The sequence below is a fragment of the Scyliorhinus canicula genome, chromosome 8, assembly GCF_902713615.1.
Source record: "Scyliorhinus canicula chromosome 8, sScyCan1.1, whole genome shotgun sequence".
Taxonomy (NCBI): domain Eukaryota; kingdom Metazoa; phylum Chordata; class Chondrichthyes; order Carcharhiniformes; family Scyliorhinidae; genus Scyliorhinus; species Scyliorhinus canicula.
This window is the reverse complement of record NC_052153.1, coordinates 196927847-196948740: the sequence shown is the minus strand read 5'-3', so window position 1 is coordinate 196948740 and position 20894 is coordinate 196927847. Positions and strand designations below refer to the sequence as shown.

Sequence of the window (20894 nt, the reverse complement as noted above, 5' to 3'; positions counted from 1 at the left end):
TGTGACAGTGAGGACACTGTGCTTCACACTGAGCTGTGACAGTGAGGACACTGGCTTCACACTGAGCTGTGACAGTGAGGACACTGTGCTTCACACTGAGCTGTGACAGTGAGGACACTGTGTGCTTCACACTGAGCTGTGACAGTGAGGACACTGTGTGCTTCACACTGAGCTGTGACAGTGAGGGCCACTGTGCTTCACACTGAGCTGTGACAGTGAGGACACTTGTGCTCACACTGAGCTGTGACAGTGAGGACACTGTGTGCTTCACACTGAGCTGTGACAGTGAGGACACTGTGCTTCACACTGAGCTGTGACAGTGAGGACACTGTGCTTCACACTGAGCTGTGACAGTGAGGACACTGTGTGCTTCACACTGAGCTGTGACAGTGAGGACTCTCTATTCTCTCTGTCTCCCTGGCTCATGTTTGTCCTTCCCTCCCTGTTACCAATCTGGGAAGTTTTTGGACAAAGATCCAGTGGCTGGGGGCGGTTCAGTTATGTAAATATCGCGTGAGAAATGGCAGCGTTTGTTTGTGTGAAAACAAGCTAGTAGATTGCTAGCGGAGCTGGTAGTTGCCGAGGAGGAGTTAGCTATTGCTGGAGGAGGGGAATATTGTTCAGCTCTCGCTGTTTCTGTTGTTGCTCTTTCAGCAATAGCTTCTTCCTGTTTGGAATATTTCTAGCATTTCTCGGATTGTTGGATCCAACTTTCCCAATCCCCCAGCTGCCCTCCAACTGGATCATGGCGGGGAGAGTCAAACTGCTCCAGTTTCCTTTCCTATTCGTGTTTCTAACCTCTGCAGAATCAGCCAAGATGCTGGTTACCGTCCTGCTGGGTAAGTCCAGGCTGCATTGCCCAGAGTGGGGGCCGCCTCTGACCCTCTTTTAACACTTCCCAATTTAACAGGGACTGATTTATGCTGTGAAATCTCACTTATTTAGCAAGTTATTTGAGGTTCTGTTTGTTAAGGGTGTTGGAAAGACACATTTCGATTTTTATGCCTTATGTTTGAGAAAGTATTTTACATGTTTACATGTATAGGGGCTGGTTTAGCACACTGGGCTAAATCGCTGGATTTAATAAAAGACCAAGGCAGGCCAACAGCGCGAGTTCAATTCCCGTACCAGCCTCCCCGAACAGGCGCCGGAATGTGGCGACTAGGGGCTTTTCACAGCAACTTCATTGAAGCCTACTCGTGACAATAAGTCATTTTCATTTACGTATTTACATACTCAAATGGCTTTTAATCAGGTCATTGCTCAAGGTGACAGATCAAAGGGGTGAGTAATATATTAACACAGACAAAAGTTTGGTTAATGGATGGAAAACTGAGAGTCGGTTTTGGTCAGACGGAACAGGGAGTGAGGTTATAGACTTGGATAGGAAGAACAGAAAAGTATACTTTGCTCTAAAAACACTAACCCGGTATGCTTCACCCGATGCCGGTGTTATGTAGTTACATTGTTGCCCTATTATGTATTTTCTTTTATTCCCTTTTCTTCCCATGTACTTAATGATCTGTTGAGCTGCTCGCAGAAAAATACTTTTCACTTTACCTTGGTACACGTGACAATAAACAAATCCAATCCAGTATATATTTAAAAAGGACTTAGTGTTCAGAGTAATTAGATGGAGGAAGCGATTTAACCACCGCTCCGGTTAAAGAGCAGGAATGTCTAAAATAGAGATTTATACTGTGCACAGATCAGTTTGCTATCTAACTGGTCCACTCCCGATGATGAATCATAGAATTTACAGTGTAGGAGGAGGCCATTCAGCCCATCGAGACTGCACCTGCCCTTGGAACGAGCACCCTACATAAGCCCAGACTGAGTCCTGATCAAACCCAAATATGTCGAGCATGTCATTAACTCTCATTTGCATTCATTTCAATCTCATTAGCGAGAATGCAATAGCCTCCCAGGAATTAACCGGCTCCCCAGCGGGAAATCACCTGGGCGTGGTTTGTAATAAATGTGAAGCTGGTATAATTGCTGCTGAGGGGAACCGAGGAGGGGAGTAACCATTTCCAGTTTCCAGCATTCAGCTGAAGGGGACTGGACCATCTACCCCGGTGGGTGCTGTGTGAGGCCTTAAAACCATCTTTAAATATTGTGGATACTCAGAACAGGGGCAACTACAGCTGCTGTCGGTCTATCCTGCAAAACTCTTCCAGTACAGAGCCCTGCTCTTGGTTATATGCTGAAGGTCACTTTAACAGCAGCGGCTATTTAGCACAGGGCTAAATCGCTGGCTTTGAAAGCAGACCAGGGCAGGCCAGCGAGAGGCGATACCATGTCTTTGTTTTTTTTGTGAAAATGAGCTGATGTAGCTTTGTATTGGTACCAATAGCTTTAAGTTCCTGGGGGTCACCATCACCAACAGTCTGTCCTGGGCCACTCACGTTGATGTAACAGTCAAGAAAGCCGAACAACGTCTCTACTTCCTGCGGAAGCTAAAGAAATTCAGCATGTCTGCATCGACTCTCACAGACTTCTACAGATGTGCGATAGAGAGCATCCTATCCGGCTGCATCACAGCCTGGTATGGCAACTGCTCGGCCCAAGATCACAAGAAACTGCAGAGTGTGGTGAACTCAGCCCAACGCATCACACAAGCTTGCCACCCTCCCATTGATTCTGTCTACACCTCCCGCTGCCTCAGGAAGGCAGACAGCATTATCAGAGACCCCTCACACCCAGGCTTTGCCTTCTTCCAGAACCTTCCATCAGGCAGAAGGTACAGAAGCCTGAAGATTCGCACATCCAAACATAGGGACAGCTTCTTCCCCACAGCTACCAGACTCCTCAACGACTCCCCCTCGGACTGATCTGTTCCCTGTAAGAACACTATTCACGACGCCCTATGCTGCTCTTGCCCATGTATTTGCTTTGTTTGGCCCCTTGTTCCGTACTGTAACCAATCACTGTTTGTCGATGTACCATTTGTCAATGTTCTCTGTCGATTATTCTTTTGTCTACGATGTACGTACTGTGTACGTTCCCTCGGCCGCAGAAAAATACTTTTCACTGTACTTCGGTACATGTGACAATAAATCAAATCAAACCAATATGGAACAGTGACGTTTCCTTCTTGTTTAATGGTTAATGTGATATTTGGAATGTTACTTGGTTGATTTTTAAATCTCTGTTACAGTTGACCATTTAATAAACAAAATATTCTCAAGTGGCTTCTCGTGGGTACACGGGCCGTGTCTCCGATGGTTATTGCATCGCATTTTAATCAAACGTTGACTCCTGAACACTTCGCTTGACCTCCAGAAACGTCAGCACCACGGAGGCAGCAGCCAACAATCTAACACTCAGAGGAATAGCTGGGTTTCAGTATTGGGGATATCCTTGCGACCAAGGGCAAAGTGTGTGGATCGGGGAGGGTACCTGAGCACCATCTCCTTGATATTCCTGGCAGGGGTCTCGGGGCTCCTGCTGTGCCCGGGGTGGGTGTACAGAGCGAGGTTCTCCAGCACAACCGGCTCGCTGGATGGCACTCTGATATGAAAATGAAATGAAAATGGCTTATTGTCACGAGTAGGCTTCAAATGAAGCTACTGTGAAAAGCCCCTAGTCGCCACATTCCGGCGCCTGTTCGGGGAGGCTGGTACGGGAATCGAACCGTGCTGCTGGCCTGCCTTGGTCTGCTTTCAAAGCCAGCTATTTAGCCCAGTGAGCTAAACCAGGCCCTGTGAGAAGGATGAACACATAGGGCTGGGGTAGGTTTGGGGGATTTGAGGGTCCCGGGGTAGAAGCTCTAACTGATTGTTGGTCGCTGTCCTTTGCCCATTCCTTACAGATATAACAACATGGCTGGTTATGTCGGTCCCGCACCCCGGTGTGCTGGTGGGCAGCCTGGACAGACAAACCCCGGCGAAGGTGGCAGCATCGGCACATCCTGAAGGCAGAACCCCATGTGCAGGGTTGAAGACGCAGCCGCCCATCAGGCCGAGCAGGAACCCAGAGGTGTACAGGCACCGTTGGTCTTTTGCGCAGTTGATGGCCGCGGAATACTGTTTCTCAGCACAGAGAGACAGTGCAGCACCTGTGCCACCTCCTCGTGGGCTTGGCACTGTGTGGAGGACGGGGACACCTCCACCCGGTGGCCATGAAGGTCACTGCAGCCCACAACCTCCAAGCAACCTGTTCATTCCAGGGCTCGGCCGGAGACTAATGCGGCATTTCCCAAGCTACAGCCCACAGGTGTATCCTTGAGGTCATTGGTGAGGTCACCGATGCTGAATCGCCCTGTAGGCCTCTGTGCAGAGTCACATGACAGAGGCTTCACGTGCTGTTGGGTGAATTGGACATTCTGAATTCTCCCTTCGTTTACCTGAACAGGAGCTGGAAAGTGGCGACGAGGGGATTCCCACAGTAACCTCATTGTAGCGTTAATGTAAGCCTACTTCTGACAATAATAATGATTATTATTTTAATAGTGAACATTGGACATTTCTATTGCCCCTTGATGCAGATGGTGTGTCCCCACCCCACTGTTCCCACTCAGTGCTCCTCACTCTTCTTGATCCTCTGTGGTCTACTGTTGCATCTCGGTGTGTCCCCAGGATGCACATCAGGGTTGGAGTCAGCCTGCTGCTTTCCATTCCTTTGGGGATGTAGTCTGGAGGGGCCTGGAGCTGAGGGCCCCGGCCAACTTCTCAGTGTCACTGGCATCGCCGGGCGACACCCTGCTTTGCCCACTGCCCTTGAGATGAGTCAGTGACAGGAGGGGGCGGCGGATTTGGAAGAACTGGAGACAGCCATCGTCTCCTTGGTGGCCCTGGGTTGGCCTTCAGCGCTTCCTCCTCCTGGATGGTGGCCGTAGAGCCCTGGGGGTCTCCACTGGATGGAGGGGCTGCTGGAGGGAGCTCCAGAGGCCCTTGAGTCACCTGACTCTCCCAGTCCTGGTGCCCAGGTCAAGGATGTCTCGGAGCGGCTACAGGACATTCTGCCGGGGCAGTGTGAACAGCCTGTGGGGTGGGACACATCGGTGCAAATGACATATGAAAGAAAAACAGCAAAAAAGGGAATAGGGAAACCCTGGGAGTTTGGTGACTGAGGGAGTTAGGTGACTGAGGGAGTTTGGTGACTGAGGGAGTTAAGTGACTGAGGGAGTTTGGTGACTGAGGGAGTTTGGTGACTGAGGGAGTTAGGTGAGGAGGGAGAAAGGTGCTCCTTTCATTTCATTTCCGCAAAGAGCGAGAAGGGAGCCAGGAGTTTGCAGAGTGCAGCTGGCTGGGAGCAGAGTCAGAGGGCGGAGGTCCAGTTGGTCCACAGGGCAGTCTTACTTCGGTGGTAGGCAAAGTAATGGAAATGACATATGCAAAAAAATACAGAGTATAGCGAGTTAGGAAGGAATTTTTAAAATGGGACTCCGAAGTGAATGATCATGTTAGTCAGAGCAGAATAAACAGGATATATCGGATGAATACGTGGCTGAAGGGATGGTGTGAGGGGGATGGTTTCAGATTCCTGGGGCATTGGGGCCAGTTCTGGGGGAGGTGGGACCTGTACAAACTGGACGGGTTACATCAGAAGAGTGGTTGGGGAGAGTTTAAACTCTTTTTGTTTGCACAGAGTGCTGAACTTGGTGCATTTGAGTGCTATAGTGAAAGTTTGGTGACTGAGGGAGTTAGGTGACTGAGGGAGTTTGGTGACTGAGGGAGTTAGGTGACTGAGGGAGTTTGGTGAGGAGGGAGTTTGGTGACTGAGGGAGTTAGGTGACTGAGGGAGTTTGGTGACTGAGGGAGTTTGGTGACTGAGGGAGTTAGGTGAGGAGGGAGAAAGGTGCTCCTTTCATTCATTTCCGCAAAGAGCGAGAAGGGAGCCAGGAGTTTGCAGAGTGCAGCTGGCTGGGAGCAGAGTCAGAGGGCGGAGGTCCAGTTGGTCCACAGGGCAGCTGTATTCTGTAAAGTAATAGGGGATGGAGGCTAGGGCAGTTGCCTGCTCCTCCTGTAGTATGTGGGTGGTGAGGGATACCACCGGTGTCCCCGCTGACTATACCTGCGGGAAGTGCACCCAACTCCAGCTCCTCAGAGACCGTGTTGGGGAACTGGAGCTCGAGCTGGATGAACTTCAGATCATCCGGGAGGCAGAGGGGGTTATAGAGAAGAGTTACAGGGAGGTAACCACACCCAAGGTATAGGACAAGAGTAGCTGGGTTACAGTCAGGGGAAGGAAAATGAACGGGCAGACCGTGCAGGGATCCCTCGTGGCCGTTCCCCTTCAAAACAAGTATACCGTTTTGGATGCTGTTGGGGGGGATGACCTACCGGGGGAAGGCCCTCGCGGCCAGGTCTCTGGTTACTGAGTCTGGCTCTAGGGCTCAGAGGGAAGGGGGAGGTATATAAAAGCAATAGTGATAGGTGATTCAATGGTTAGGGGTATAGATAGGAGATTCTGTGGTCGCGAGCGAGACTCCCAGAAGGTATGTTGCCTCCCGGGTGCCATGGCCATGGATGTCTCGGAACGTGTCTTCAGGATCCTGAAGGGGGAGGGTGAGCAGCCAGAAGTCGTGGTGCACATTGGTACCAACGACGTAGGTAAGAAAAAGGATGTGGAGGTAATAAACAAGTTAGGTTAGAAGTTGAAAGCCAGGACAGACAGATTTGTCACCTCTGGTTTGTTGACGGTACCACGTGATAGCGAGGCTAGGAATAGGGAGAGAGTGCAGTTGAACATGTGGCTGCAGGAATGGTGTAGGAGGGAGGGCTTCAGGTATTTGGATAATTGGAGCGCATTCTGGGGGAGGTGGGACCCCGGACTGGATGGGATCTATCCCAGGTTACTGAGGGAAGCGAGGGACGGAATAGCTGGGGCCTTAACAGATATCTTTGCAGCATCCTTGAGCACGGGTGAGGTCCCGGAGGACTGGAGAATTGCTAATGTTGTCCCTTTGTTTAAGAAGGGTAGCTGGGATAATCCAGGGAATTATAGACCTGTGAGCTTGACGTCCGTGGTAGGCAAACTGTTGGAGAAGATGCTGAGGGATAGGGTCAATTCACATTTGGAAGAAAATAGACTTATCAGTGATAGGCAGCATGGTTTTGTGCAGGGAAGGTCATGTCTTAAAAACCTAATAGAATTCTTTGAGGAAGTAACAAAGTTAATTGATGAGGGAAGGGCTGTAGATGTCGTATACATGGACTTCAGTAAGGCTTTTGATAAAGTTTCCCATGGCTGGTTGATGGAAAAAGAGAAGTCGTATGGGGTTCATGTGTACTAGCTAGATGGATAAAGAACTGGCTGGGTAGCAGGAGACAGAGAGTAGTGGTGGAAGGGAGTGTCTCAAAATGGAGAAAGGTGACTAGTGGTGTTCCACAGGAATCCGTGCTCGGACCACTGTTGTTTGTGATCTACATAAATGACCTGGACGAAGGTATAAGTGGTCTGATGAGCAAGTCTGCAGATGATACTAAGTTTGGTGGAGTTTCAGATAGCGAGGAGGACTGTCAGAAAATACAGCAAAATATAGATAGATTGGAGAGTTGGGCAGAGAAATGGCAGATGGAGTTCAATCCAGGCAAATGTGAGGTGATGCATTTTGGATGATCTAACTCAAGAGCGGACTATATGGTCAATGGAAGGGTCTTGGGGAAAATTGATGTACAGAGAGATCTGGGAGTTCAGGTCCATTGTACCCTGAAGGTGGCAACGCAGGTCGATAGAGTGGTCAAGAAGGCATACAGCATGCTTGCCTTCATCGGAAGGGGTATTGAGTACAAGAGTCGGCAGGTCATGTTACAGTTGTATAGGACTTTGGTTAGGCCACATTTGGAATACTGCGTGCAGTTCTGGTCGCCACATTACCAGAAGAATGTGGATGCTTTAGAGAGGGTGCAGAGGAGGTTCACCAGGGTGTTGCCTGGTATGGAGAGTGCTAGCTATGAAGAAAGGTTGAGTAGATTAGGATTGTTTTCGTTGGAAAGACGGAGGTTGAGGGGGGACCTGATTGAGATCTTCAAAATTATGAGAGGTATGGACAGGGTGGATAGCAACAAGCTTTTCCCAAGAGTGGGGGTGTCAATTACAAGGGGTCACGATTTTAAGGTGAGAGGGGGAAAGTTTAAGGGAGATGTGCGTAGAAAGTTTTTTACGCAGAGGGTGGTGGGTGCCTGGAACGCTTTGCCAGCGGAGTTGGTAGAGGCGGGCACGATAGCATCATTTAAGATGCATCTGGACAGATATATGAACGGGCGGGGAACAGAGGGAAGTAGATCCTTGGAAAATAGGAGACAGGTTTAGATAAAGGATCTGGATCGGCGCAGGCTGGGAGGGCCGAAGGGCCTGTTCCTGTGCTGTAATTTTCTTTGTTCTTTGTACAAGCTGGACTGGTTGCATCCGAACCAGAGGGGCACCAATATCCTGGGGGGGAGGTTTTCTAGTACTCTTCGGGAGGGTTTAAACCAATTTGGCAGGGGAATGGGAACCGGATTTGTAGTCCAGCAACTAAGGAAGCCGATATTCAGGACGCCCAAGCACGTAGTGATGCAGTGGGGAAGGGAACACTGTCAAAGGAGAGCACTTGCAGGCACGAGATGGGTTGAAGTGTATATACTTCAATGCAAGAAGCATCAGGAATAAGGTGGGTGAATTTAAGGCATGGATCGGTACTTGGGACTACGATGTGGTGGCCATCACGGAAACTTGGATAGAAGAGGGGCAGAAATGGTTGTTGGAGGTCCCTGGTTATATATGTTTCAATAAGATTAGGGGGGCGGTAAAAGAGGTGGGGGGGTGGGGGTGGCATTGTTAATTAGAGATAGTATAACAGCTGCAGAAAGGCAGTTCGAGGGGGATCTGCCTACTGAGGTAATATGGGTTGAAGTCAGAAATAGGAAAGGAGCAGTCACATTGTTGGGAGTTTTCTATAGGCCCCCCAATAGCAGCAGAGATGTGGAGGAACAGATTGGGAAACTGATTTTGGAAAGATGCAGAAGTCACAGGGTAGTAGTCATGGGTGACTTCAACTTCCCAAACATTGAGTGGAAACTCTTTAGATGAAATAGTTTGGATGGGGTGGTGTTTGTGCAGTGTGTCCAGGAAGCTTTTCTAACACAGTATGTAGATTGTCCGACCATAGGGGAGGCCATATTGGATTTAGTACTTGGTAATGAACCAGGGCAAGTGATAGATTTGTTAGAGGGGGAGTATTTTGGAGGTCGTGACCACAATTCTGTGACTTTCACTTTAATAATCAGAGGGATAGGTGCGTGCAACAGGGCAAGGTTTACAATTGGGGGAAGGGTAAATATGATGCTGTCAGACAAGAATTGAAGTGTATAACTTGGGAACATAGGCTGTCAGGGAAGGACACAAGTGAAATGTGGAACTTGTTCAAGGAACAGATACTGCGTGTCTTTGATATGTATGTCCCTGTCAGGCAGGGAAGAGATGATCGAGTGAGGGAACCATGGTTGACAAGAGAGGTTGAATGTCTTGTTAAGAGGAAGAAGGAGACTTATGTTGGACTGGGGTGGGCACAGTAAGAAGTCTTACAACACTAGGTTAAAGTCCAACAGCACTGCTCCGAAAGCTCGTGTTTGAAACAAACCTGTTGGACTTTAACCTGGTGTTGTAAGAGGTCTGACAAGGATTTAATAGCAGAGCACTTGGAAAGCAGTGGCAGGATCAGACAGAGTCAGCATGGATTCATGAAGGGGAAATCATGCTTGACAAATCCACTAGAATTCTTCCAGGATGTAACCAGTAGAATTGATGAGGGGAACCAGTGGATGTGGGTTATTTGGACTTTCAGAAGGCTTTCGACAAAGTCCGATGAAGAATTTAGCGTGTTAAATTAAAGCGCATGAGATTGAGGGCATTACATAGAACATAGAACAGTACAGCACAGAACAGGCCCTCCGGCCCTCGATGTTGTGCCGAGCTTTGTCAGAAACCAAGATCGATCTATCCCATTCCCTGTCATTCTGATGTGCTCCAATAACCATTTGAAAGTTCCTAAAGTATCCAACTCCACAGCAGGCAGTCCATTCCACACCCTAACCACTCTCTGAGTAAAGAACCTACCTCGGACATCCCTCCTATCTCTCCCACCCTGAACCGTATAGTTATGCCCCCTTGTAACAGCAACATCCACCCGAGGAAATAATCTCTGAACGTCCATTCTATCTACCCCCGTCATCATCTTCTAAACCTCTATTAAATCGCCTCTCATCCTCCTCCGCTCCAAAGAGAAAAGCCCTAGCTCCCTCAACCTTTCCTCATAAGACCTACCCTCCAAACCAGGCAGCATCCTGGTAAATCTCCTTTGCACCCTTTCCAATGCTTCCACATCCTTCCTATAATGAGATGACCAGAACTGCACACAATACTCCAAATGTGGTCTCACCAGGGTCCTGTACAGTTGCAGCATAACCCCGCGGCTCTTAAACTCAAGCCCCCTGTTAATAAACGCTAACACACTATAGGCCTTCTTCACGGCTCTATCCATTTGAGTGGCAAACTTCAGAGATCTGTGGACATGAACCCCAAGATCTCTCTGTTCCTCCACATTCCTCAGAACCCTGCTGTTGATCCTGTAATCCACATTCAAATTTTTTCTACGAAAATGAATCCCCTCGCACTTATTAGGGTTAAACTCCATCTGCCATTTTGTGGCCCAGTTCTGCATCCTATCAATGTCTCTTTGCAGCCTCCAACAGCCCTCCAGCTCATCCACTACCCTACCAATCTTAGTGTCATCAGCAAATTTACTGACCCACCCTTCAGCCCCCTCCTCCAAGTCATTGATAAAAATCACAAATAGCAGAGGACCCAGCACTGATCCCTGTGGTACACCGCTGGTAACTGGTCTCCAGTCTGAAATTTTCCATCCACCACCACCCTCTGCCTTCTATGTGACAGCCAGTTACTTATCCAATTGGCCAAATTTCCCTCTATCCCACACCTCCTTACTTTCTTCATGAGCCGACCATGGGGAACCTTATCAAACGCCTTACTAAAATCCATGTATACGACATCAACTGCTCTACCTTCATCTACACACTTAGTTACCTCCTCAAAGAATTCAATCAAATTTGTGAGGCAAGACTTACCCTTCACGAATCCATATTGACTATCCCAGATTAAGCTGCATCTTTCCAAATGGTCATAAATCCTATCCTTCAGGACCTTTTCCATTAACTTACCGACCACCGAAGTAAGACTAACCGGCCTATAATTACCAGGGTCATTCCTATTCCCTTTCTTGAACAGAGGAACAACATTCGCCACTCTCCAGTCCTCTGGCACTCTCCCCGTGGACAGTGAGGACCCAAAGATCAAAGCCAAGGGCTCTGCAATCCCATCCCTTGCCTCCCAAAGAATCCTTGGATATATCCCATCTGGCCCAGGGGACTTGTCGACCCTCAGGTTTTTCAAAATTGCTAATACATCCTTCCTCAGAACATGTACCTCCTCCAGCCTACCCGCCTGTATCACACTCTCATCCTCAAAAACATGGCCCCTCTCCTTGGTGAACACTGAAGAAAAGTATTTATTCAAAGCCTCTCCTATTTCTTCTGACTCCTTGCACAAGTTCCCACGACTGTCCTTGACCGGCCCTAACCTCACCTTCGTTATTCTTTTATTTCACACATAAGAGTAAAAAGCCTTGCAGTTTAACTTGATCTGACCCGCCAAGGACTTCTCATGCCCCCTCCTAGCTCTCCTAAGCATTTTTTAAGCTCATTCCTTGCTACCTTCTAACCTGTTGTTGAAAACTCACCACTATTCTTAGAATTACCCCGATACCAAAACGGGCCAACATTCTAAATGGTGAGCCGGGATTCTCACTCCCTGACTCCAATGCAGGCTTCAGTGGGTGCTATTCAGGTCAAACTATGTTTTCAAGTTATCCCCCGGTATAACCCATACCTTCACCGAAGATTTCATCTACTTACCCCTTAGTAGCATCGATCCTGGGTCCCGCATTGCTAAGTAAGTAAAGTAGACTTAAGAATAACCACTGTTTCAGGTTAAATTAAGTTATTTTATTATATTTTTTCTTTTAAAAGCTGCAATCCCTTTCTTTACAGAAAAGTAAAAAGATCTTGCTGCTGGATCCTGCTGGTTGGTTGTAGAGACCTTCAGGCCCACCTTGACAATCAATCTTCTTTTTAAAATCTGGTCTTCTTTAGCTCTGTTGCTCTGTTAGCTATGTTGCTGTGTTTTGTCGATCCCATGTACTAAGCTATGAGAGCTGGCTCTGCTGGCTATCTCTGAGCTGTCTCTGACTCCTGTTTAAATTCTAGTCTTCCTTAGATGTATTAGCTGTTTTAGCTCGGCTGCTATGTCTTATCTTTCCCATGACCGAGCTGGCCGTAAGATGAATCTGCTTGCTTCTCTTCATAGAATTATAGATTATCATAGAATTTACAGTGCAGAAGGAGGCCATTCGGCCCATCGAGTCTGCACCGGCTCTTGGAAAGAGCACCCTACCCAAGGTCAACACCTCCACCCTATCCCCATTACCCAGTAACCCCACCCAACATTAAGGGCAATTTGCGACACTAAGGGCAATTTTGGACACTAAAGGCAATTTATCATGGCCAATCCACTTAACCTGCACATCTTTGGACTGTGGGAGGAAACCGGAGCACCCGGAGGAAACCCACGCACACACGGGGAGGATGTGCAGACTCTGCACAGACAGTGACCCAAGCCGGAATCGAACCTGGGACCCTGGAGCTGTGAAGCGATTGTGCTATCCACTATGCTATAGTGCTGCCCTCTTGTTCCTTCTCTCCTTCTCTGTGAATTCTGGTAGTTCCTGCCCTGGTCTCTGGTTTTATATTCTCTTTCTAACAGTTATTAAGTTTTTATGACCTTATTGTAAAGTAACTATTATTTCACTTTGATTGTAAAAAGTATCTTTGGTCTAAACAGTCTAATGCAACTAAGTATTCATTTTGACATGACCTCACCTCTCAGGTCTCTGATTACATTGTTTCCTTTGTGATGTTCAAAGTTCCTTTGTGATATTCAAAAACGCTTTAGTTTCAATGGGGGTGTGAATTTTGGTTTGGTTCCTGTCATTTCTATAGTTTTATTTTCCAATTGTGTCCTCAGCTCATAATTTTGACTTTGATTTTGGCTTTAAATTATGTTTCTCGTAGACTGATAGTCTCCAATTTTCTTTAATTTACTTGGTGTTCACAGAATTTCACACCTAGAATTGTCACCAAATTCAACTGACCCTCATCCTTTCCTTTCCAGTGCTTACTAAGATAGTTACTTTCAATGAAGCTGTGAATCATTGCTTTTAGCTGGATGCTAAAATCCACTTGGTTATAACTTGAAAGGTTTCCATTTATCACCGAGCTCAACTGAAACCCTCATCCATGCTTTTCCAGCTGCTTACTAAGATAGCTACTTTCAATGAAGGTGTGAGCCATTGATTTTAGCTTCATACAAAAATCCTGTGTGTTTCTTTGGTAGAAGGAATCTGCATTTTATAATCCTGCTCTTTGCAGCTGCTATTAACCCTTTGTGGGATCTTGCCCTGTATTCTCTCATGTTTCTCTCAGACCAGATATTGCCAGACTTCCATGTTTCAAATGACACATCTTTCCATAAAATCAATTACAAACCCTCAAGTGACCCAACTGAACCTTGTTTTCTCATCCTTACATACTCTTCCTTTTTCACCTTGACAAGACATTCAACCACTTTTGTGAACCATGGTTCCCTCGCACGGCCATTTCCTCCCTGCCTGACAGGGACATACCTTTCAAGGACTCGCAGTATTTGTTCCTTGAACAAGCTCCACTTTTCATTTGTGCCTTTCCCTGACAGTTTTTGTTCCCATCTTATGCTCCCTAATTCTTGCCTAATCACATCTTAATTACCCCTCCCCCAGTTATAAACCTTGCCCTGCCGTATGGCCCCCATCCCCCTACATTGCAATAGTGAAAGACACCGAATTGTGGTAGTGTATTGAGATGGATAGAAAACAGGTTGGCAGACACAAATCAAAGAGCAGGAATTAATGGGTCCTTTTCAAATTGGCAGGCAGTAACCAGTGGGGGTACCACAGGGATCGGTGCTGGGACCCCTGCTATTCACAACATATATTAATGATTTGGATGAGGGAACAAAATGTCATATCTGTTTTGTTATGCTCTTGGCGTAGCATAAGCTGCTTCCTTGATGTGCACTCTGCCAAAGGAAGGTTCAGACTTGGAGATAGCTTTAACACATTTATTAAACTGTTAACAATTCTCCTTCTTGGATTCGATCCTCCTGTTAATCCTGCGAAAGCTACTCAGACTGACGGAGCAGTCTGCTACAATCCACGTGGTAGGTGGAATGTGTTCAATCAACCCTGTATGCACTCACTAAGTGTCTCCACTGGAAAGATGAAGATCATGTGTGTTGTGTCCTTATATATGGGTTGGTGTAATGCCCTCCTGTGGTAGTGTCACCTCTGTGTGGTGTGTCGTGAATGCCCATTGGTCGTGTCCTATTTTACTGGCCTATTGGTTGAATGTCTGTGTGCCATGTTTCTGGTGCTCCCTCTAGTGTCTAGCTAGTCTACGTGTATTTACATTAACCACTTGTATATTTACAGTGATGCATATCACCACATCCCCCTTTTTTCGTGTTACATATTTTCTGTACAGTGTTGAAGAAAATTGAACAAAAACAGGTAGATAAGTAATGCTTTGTACAAGTTATGATAACAGTAATGACTATACAATAGTATACAAGACCAAATAATAGTTGCAATATTACTTTAAGGATAAGACAATACAAAATAAAAGTTATGAGTCCAATTGTTCATGAATTTATATTGTCTGGTATGGAAGTGTCAATGTGACGTTGTCATACCACTGTGAACGCCGTCAGTGTCCTAGTGTTTGGTCATCAGGAGGTGTTCAAGTGTTCAAATCACTTCATTGACTGATTTGGAGTCTTTCTTTTTTTTTTCAATGCTTATGGTAGCAATTCTTGATTGGATTTGTTTATTGTCACGTGTACCGAGGTACAGTGAAAAGTATTCTTCTGCGAGCAGCTCAACAGATCTTTCAGTACATGGGAAGAAAAGGGAATTGAACAGAATTCAAGAAAATACATGAGAATACATAATAGGGCAACACAATATATACAATGTACTACATAAGCATTGGCATCGGATGAAGCATACAGGGTGTAGTGTTAATGAGGTCAGTCCATAAGAGGGTCATTTAGGAGTCTGATGGCATCTGTCCTGAAAGTTGGGTTGCCTGTTGGTAGTGTAGCAAACGTGAATTGGTAAGATGCATCGCCCTGCCTGGTATGTCATTGTACTGAGCTGAGCAGTTACAGTGTCCCTCATGAGCAGAGTTGTACCATGTCATACCAGGTGTTGTTTCTGTCGTGCTTGTTGTCGGCGTTGTTGCCGCTGGTACGCTTCTTGTTATTGCCTTTGATGTGTTTGCTGCGATCAAGGACCACACTCTGTGGATAATATGAGTCCTTCACACAGTTACTCGTGTCAGTGTGCTTTGTGGCATCCGCTGTTTTGTTGAGCGTGCCGTCACTGAGTTTGCAGGGCTCCCTGTCTGGATTCATGTCTGGCTTACATGAATCAGCTTTGGCCTGTCGATGCTCTCCGTCTGGAGTCTGGTCTGTTTCACCTGCGTCAGTTTTGGCTTGTCGATGCTCCCCATCCGGAGTCATTTCAGGTTCACTTGAGTCAGCTGAGGTTTCTTGATGCGCCACGTCCGGAGTCAAAACATTCAGGAATTAATTTGCTTGTGGAGAGGCTCGAGCGGATGAGGATTGAATTAACGTGGTGTTACCGGAGTCACCAGTCGTCTCACCATGATTGTCGAGTGCCTCTGTACAGACTAGCTGAGGTCTGTCACATTGCACATCTTGTATGGGAAGTGGGATGCCATCGTCACTCGTCTCACATACAGTGGGTAGAGCTTCAGTAGCTTCTTGCTGTGCACTTGAGCTGGGTAGACTGTCAGAATCTTCTTCTTGTGGCTCAAACAATCTGGGTGGACTGTCATAGTCGCTTTGCTGTTCATTGGAGCCTGGTAGACTGTCATAGTCTTCTTGCTGTGCACTTGAGCATGGCAGACTGTCAGAGTCTTTCTGTTGTTCACTTGAGCGTGTCAGACCTGCATCGTCTGCTGCTGGTTGCTCAGAGGAGGTTGCTAGACCCTCATGGTCTTGTTCATGCAAGGACTGCGCTTTGGAGTCTAGCGTTGCTTCCATCGCGGAGTCTGTCCACGAGCTCGCTGTGGAGGCTTGTGTCACTCCCTCTATGGAGTCTTGCAGCGTTCCCTGTGTGGAATCGTGCATTAGCCTCGATGTGGAGACTGTCATCACTTCTTGTTCATTTGTGGAGTCTTTCATCGCTTTCTGTGTGGAGTCGGGGACCCTTCGCGGTGTGTGGACCACTCTCTGTGAGGCAGCAGCTCTCTGTGTGGCAGCAGCTCTCTGTGTGGCAGCAGGCCGCTCTCTGTGTGGCAGCCGCTCTCTGTGAGGCAGCAGGCCGCTGTCTGTGTGGCAGCAGGCCGCTGTCTGTGTGGCAGCAGGCCGCTCTCTGTGTGGCAGCAGGCCGCTCTCTGTGAGGCAGCAGGCCGTTCTCTGTGTGGCAGCAGGCCGCTCTCTGTGTGGCAGCAGGCCGCTCTCTGTGTGGCAGCAGGCCGTTCTCTGTGAGGCAGCAGGCCGTTCTCTGTGTGGCAGCAGGCCGCTCTCTGTGTGGCAGCAGGCCGCTGTCTGTGTGGCAGCAGGCAGCTCTCTGTGTGGCAGCAGGCCGCTCTCTGTGTGGCAGCAGGCCGCTCTCTGTGTGGCAGCAGGCCGTTCTCTGTGTGGCAGCAGGCCGCTCTCTGTGTGGCAGCAGCTCTCTGTGTGGCAGCAGGCCGCTCTCTGTGTGGCAGCAGGCCGCTCTCTGTGTGGCAGCAGGCCGCTCTCTGTGTGGCAGCAGCTCTCTGTGTGGCAGCAGGCCGCTCTCTGTGTGGCAGCAGGCCGCTCTCTGTGTGGCAGCAGGCCGCTCTCTGTGTGGCAGCAGGCCGCTCTCTGTGTGGCAGCAGCTCTCTGTGTGGCAGCAGGCCGCTCTCTGTGAGGCAGCAGGCCGCTCTCTGTGTGGCAGCAGGCCGTTCTCTGTGTGGCAGCAGGCCGCTCTCTGTGTGGCAGCAGCTCTCTGTGTGGCAGCAGGCCGCTCTCTGTGTGGCAGCAGGCCGCTCTCTGTGTGGCAGCAGGCCGCTCTCTGTGGGGCAGCAGGCCGCTCTCTGTGTGGCAGCAGGCCGCTCTCTGTGTGGCAGCAGGCCGCTCTCTGAGTGGCAGCAGGCCGCTCTCTGTGTGGCAGCAGGCCGCTCTCTGTGTGGCAGCAGGCCGCTCTCTGTGTGGCAGCAGGCCGCTCTCTGTGCGGCAGCAGGCCGCTCTCTGTGTGGCAGCAGGCCGCTCTCTGTGTGGCAGCAAGCCGCTCTCTGTGTGGCAGCAGGCCGCTCTCTGTGTGGCAGCAGGCCGCTCTCTGTGTGGCAGCAGGCCGCTCTCTGTGTGGCAGCAGGCCGCTCTCTGTGTGGCAGCAGGCCGCTCTCTGTGTGGCAGCAGGCCGCTCTCTGTGTGGCAGCAGGCCGCTCTCTGTGTGGCAGCAGGCCGCTCTCTGTGTGGCAGCAGGCCGCTCTCTGTGTGGCAGCAGGCCGCTCTCTGTGTGGCAGCAGGCCGCTCTCTGTGTGGCAGCAGGCCGCTCTCTGTGTGGCAGCAGGCCGCTCTCTGTGTGGCAGCAGGCCGCTCTCTGTGTGGCAGCAGGCCGCTCTCTGTGTGGCAGCAGGCCGCTCTCTGTGTGGCAGCAGCTCTCTGTGCGGCAGCAGGCCGCTCTCTGTGTGGCAGCAGGCCGCTCTCTGTGTGGCAGCAGGCCGCTCTCTGTGTGGCAGCAGGCCGCTCTCTGTGTGGCAGCAGGCCGCTCTCTGTGTGGCAGCAGGCCGCTCTCTGTGTGGCAGCAGCTCTCTGTGTGGCAGCAGGCCGCTCTCTGTGTGGCAGCAGGCCGCTCTCTGTGTGGCAGCAGCCGCTCTCTGTGTGGCAGCAGGCCGCTCTCTGTGTGGCAGCAGGCCGCTCTCTGTGGGCTTGTACCGCTCTCTGTCTCTTGGCTTCAGGCCGCAGCATAATCCTGCACTCACGAGTCGGGATGTTACACATTCTGGGCTGAAGATTCCCCAATCCGAAGAATTCGTCGTCGGGGTCTTCAATGTACAACACGTCTAGTTGCGGCTTGGATTTGGTACTGGGGTAGCCACCTCCCAAGGTGAAATCTTCGTCTGAGTCGTTGTCTTCAAGACCATATCATCTTCTAGGGCGGTGCTTACTGCTTGTTGCAGGGTTCTGCGGAGGTTACCTTCAGCTACTGGTCGAATTTCAGGCATTGTGCTGTCGTTCCAGGTGAAAGAATCGAGTTTTACGGCTTTAAAACTTTTTTCCCGTGTTTTGGGACATTTCTCATTTAAGTGGGCGCGGTCCGGGGCCTCTGATGTCACGAAACGTGTGACGTAGGCCGTAGGAAGTGATTGCGCATGCGCAGATCGGTGTTCCTTTGCTTGGCATCTTTTTCGCAGTTGCGCATACGCGGCTTCTCGCGCATGCGCAAACGGACCTTCCCGTTCTGTGCGCTCTTCGCCTAACTGCGCATGTGCAGCTCAATTTTCAAGATGGCTGCAAATGAAAACTGCCGTTTGTTGCTGCACGCCTACATCGTGGTGAGTTTTGGCGCCTGTTTTACCGCTTTTTCTTGTATGTTCCTCGCAGAATTCTTGGAATTTATCCAGGATTACCTGGAAGTCGCTCTTGCTTTGCCTCTTTGAGTATTTGAAGGGCTGGAAGATTTCAGCTGCTTCTGGACCCGCAATGGTAAGTAGAAGCTTTATTTTGGTAAGTAGAAGCTCTGTATCCCCCACGCCATCCAAGTGGGACTCTACCAGATAGATCTCGAATCTCTGCCTGAACGCACGCCAGTTTTCACTGAGATTGCCGTGGTACCTGAGCTGCTGTGGAACCGGAATCTTGAACATCATCTTGCCTGGCTGCTGTTGCTGTTTGTCCCTGTTCGCTGAGTTGTAACTATACGGATTTAACAGTCACTCCTGGGTACCATGTTTTGTTCTGCTCTTGGCGTAGCATAAGCTGCTTCCTTGATGTGCACTCTGACAAAGGAAGGTTCAGACTTGGAGATAGGTTTAACACATTTATTAAAACTGTTAACGATTCTCCTACTTGGATTCGACTCTCCTGTTAATCCTTCTATAGCTACTCAGACTGACGAACCAGTCTGCTACAATCCACGTGGTGGGTGTGATGTGTTCAATCAACCCTGTTTACTCACTGAGTGTCTCCATTGGAAAGAGGAAGATCATATGTGCTGCGTCCTTTATATATGGGTTGGTGTAATGCCCCGCTGTGGTAGTGTCACCTCTATTGTGTGTCGTGAATGCCCATTGGTCGTGTCCTATCTTACTGACCTATTGGTTGAGTGTCTGTGTGTCATGTCTCTGGTGCTCCCTCTAGTGTCTAGCTAGTCTACGTGTATTTACATTAACCCCTTGTGTATTTACAGTGATGCGTATCACCACAATATCTACAAATTTGCAGATGACACCAAGTTGGGTGGGAGGGTGAGCTGTGAGGAGGATGCGGAGGTCCCTCAGTGTGATTTGGACAGGCTGAGCGAGTGGGCAAATGAATGGCAGATGCAGTATAATGTGGATAAATGTGAGGTTATCCACGATGGTGGCAAATACAAGAAGGCAGACTATTATCTGCTTGGCTATAGATTGAAGGAGGGGAATGTGCAACGAGATCTGGGTGTCCACATACACCAATCACTGAAGGTAAGAACAAAGAACAATACAGGAACAGGCCCTTCGGCCCACCAAGCCTGTACCGGTCATGATACCCCCTTGGCCAAAATCCTCAGCACTTCCTTGTACCGTTTCCCTCTATACCCATTGTTGTCCCTTCTAAACTACAGTGTGCATTTCACCCGTATATAATGGACAAATGATCACAAAAGTTGGTTAATACAATAATAGTTTACTAACAAATACACAAGGTTAATATTAATCAATCACACACACATGCAAGTTGAACTCTAAACTAATACACTAAATGACCTGAAGTTAACTTGCAGGTGGCAAGTACAGAGCAGATATGGCCGTATCTGTCATCCTGTAGTCTGGCAGGGCTGGAGATCTTGTAGCTGGTCATCTCTGTCCTCTGCTCTGCTCCCTCTGTGGATGGGGTGGATGGTCTTCTTCTTGGCTGGTGAAGGGTTCACCATTGTTGTAGGTTGTCAAAAGCTGTAGTTGAGAGAGTGAGTGGTGGGCTGCGCAGCTCTTTTGAGGCCGTCCCAGGTGAAAATCCAATTAGGTTTGGATCACCTTAATCGATCTTAGCCAATTGGGGGCGGACACCTTGATGGTTGGGCAGGTCCCGGTTGGCCATGGCCGTTAGTATCTGAGGCATGTAGGCCTTCCCAAATAAGGAAAGCAGGCGCTGTCGAATCTGCCACTTATTGTCAGTTTCTACCTGGAGCCCATTGTCCCCGGAAGGCCTTTTCATGGCCTTTCTCCTGTGTCAGTTTCTGCATCAGTCTGAGCTGCAGCTTTTGTATATTTGCAGACGGCAGCCTGTCTGCGCTCTGGTTTGGCCACTTTTCCCAGCGATCTCTGGCGGGCAGCCATTTTAGGTGGCTACACCATCCTATATATTTATTTGTCGATATGCCTTTTGAACGCTGTTAATGTATCTGCTTCCACAGCCTCCCCTGGCAATACGTTCCAGGCACTCACCACCCTCTGTGTAAAAAACCTGCCTCACACATCTCCTCTAAACCTTTCCCCACGGACCTTAAACCTATGCCCCCTGGTGACTGACCCCTCCACCCTGGGAAA

General features: G+C 48.9%; 1 protein-coding gene across 1 annotated transcript in view; it reads left to right on the top strand.

The window, feature by feature from the left end:
• Positions 1-565: 565 nt before the first annotated feature.
• LOC119970794 (UDP-glucuronosyltransferase 3A1-like) overlaps positions 566-20894 on the top strand; it is a 40786-nt gene continuing 20457 nt past the window's right edge. Inside the window, exon 1 of the mRNA XM_038805968.1 lies at positions 566-839. Coding sequence (XP_038661896.1) covers positions 746-839 — 94 coding nt within the window. The 5' untranslated portion in view covers positions 566-745. The remainder of the gene's footprint in view (positions 840-20894) is intronic.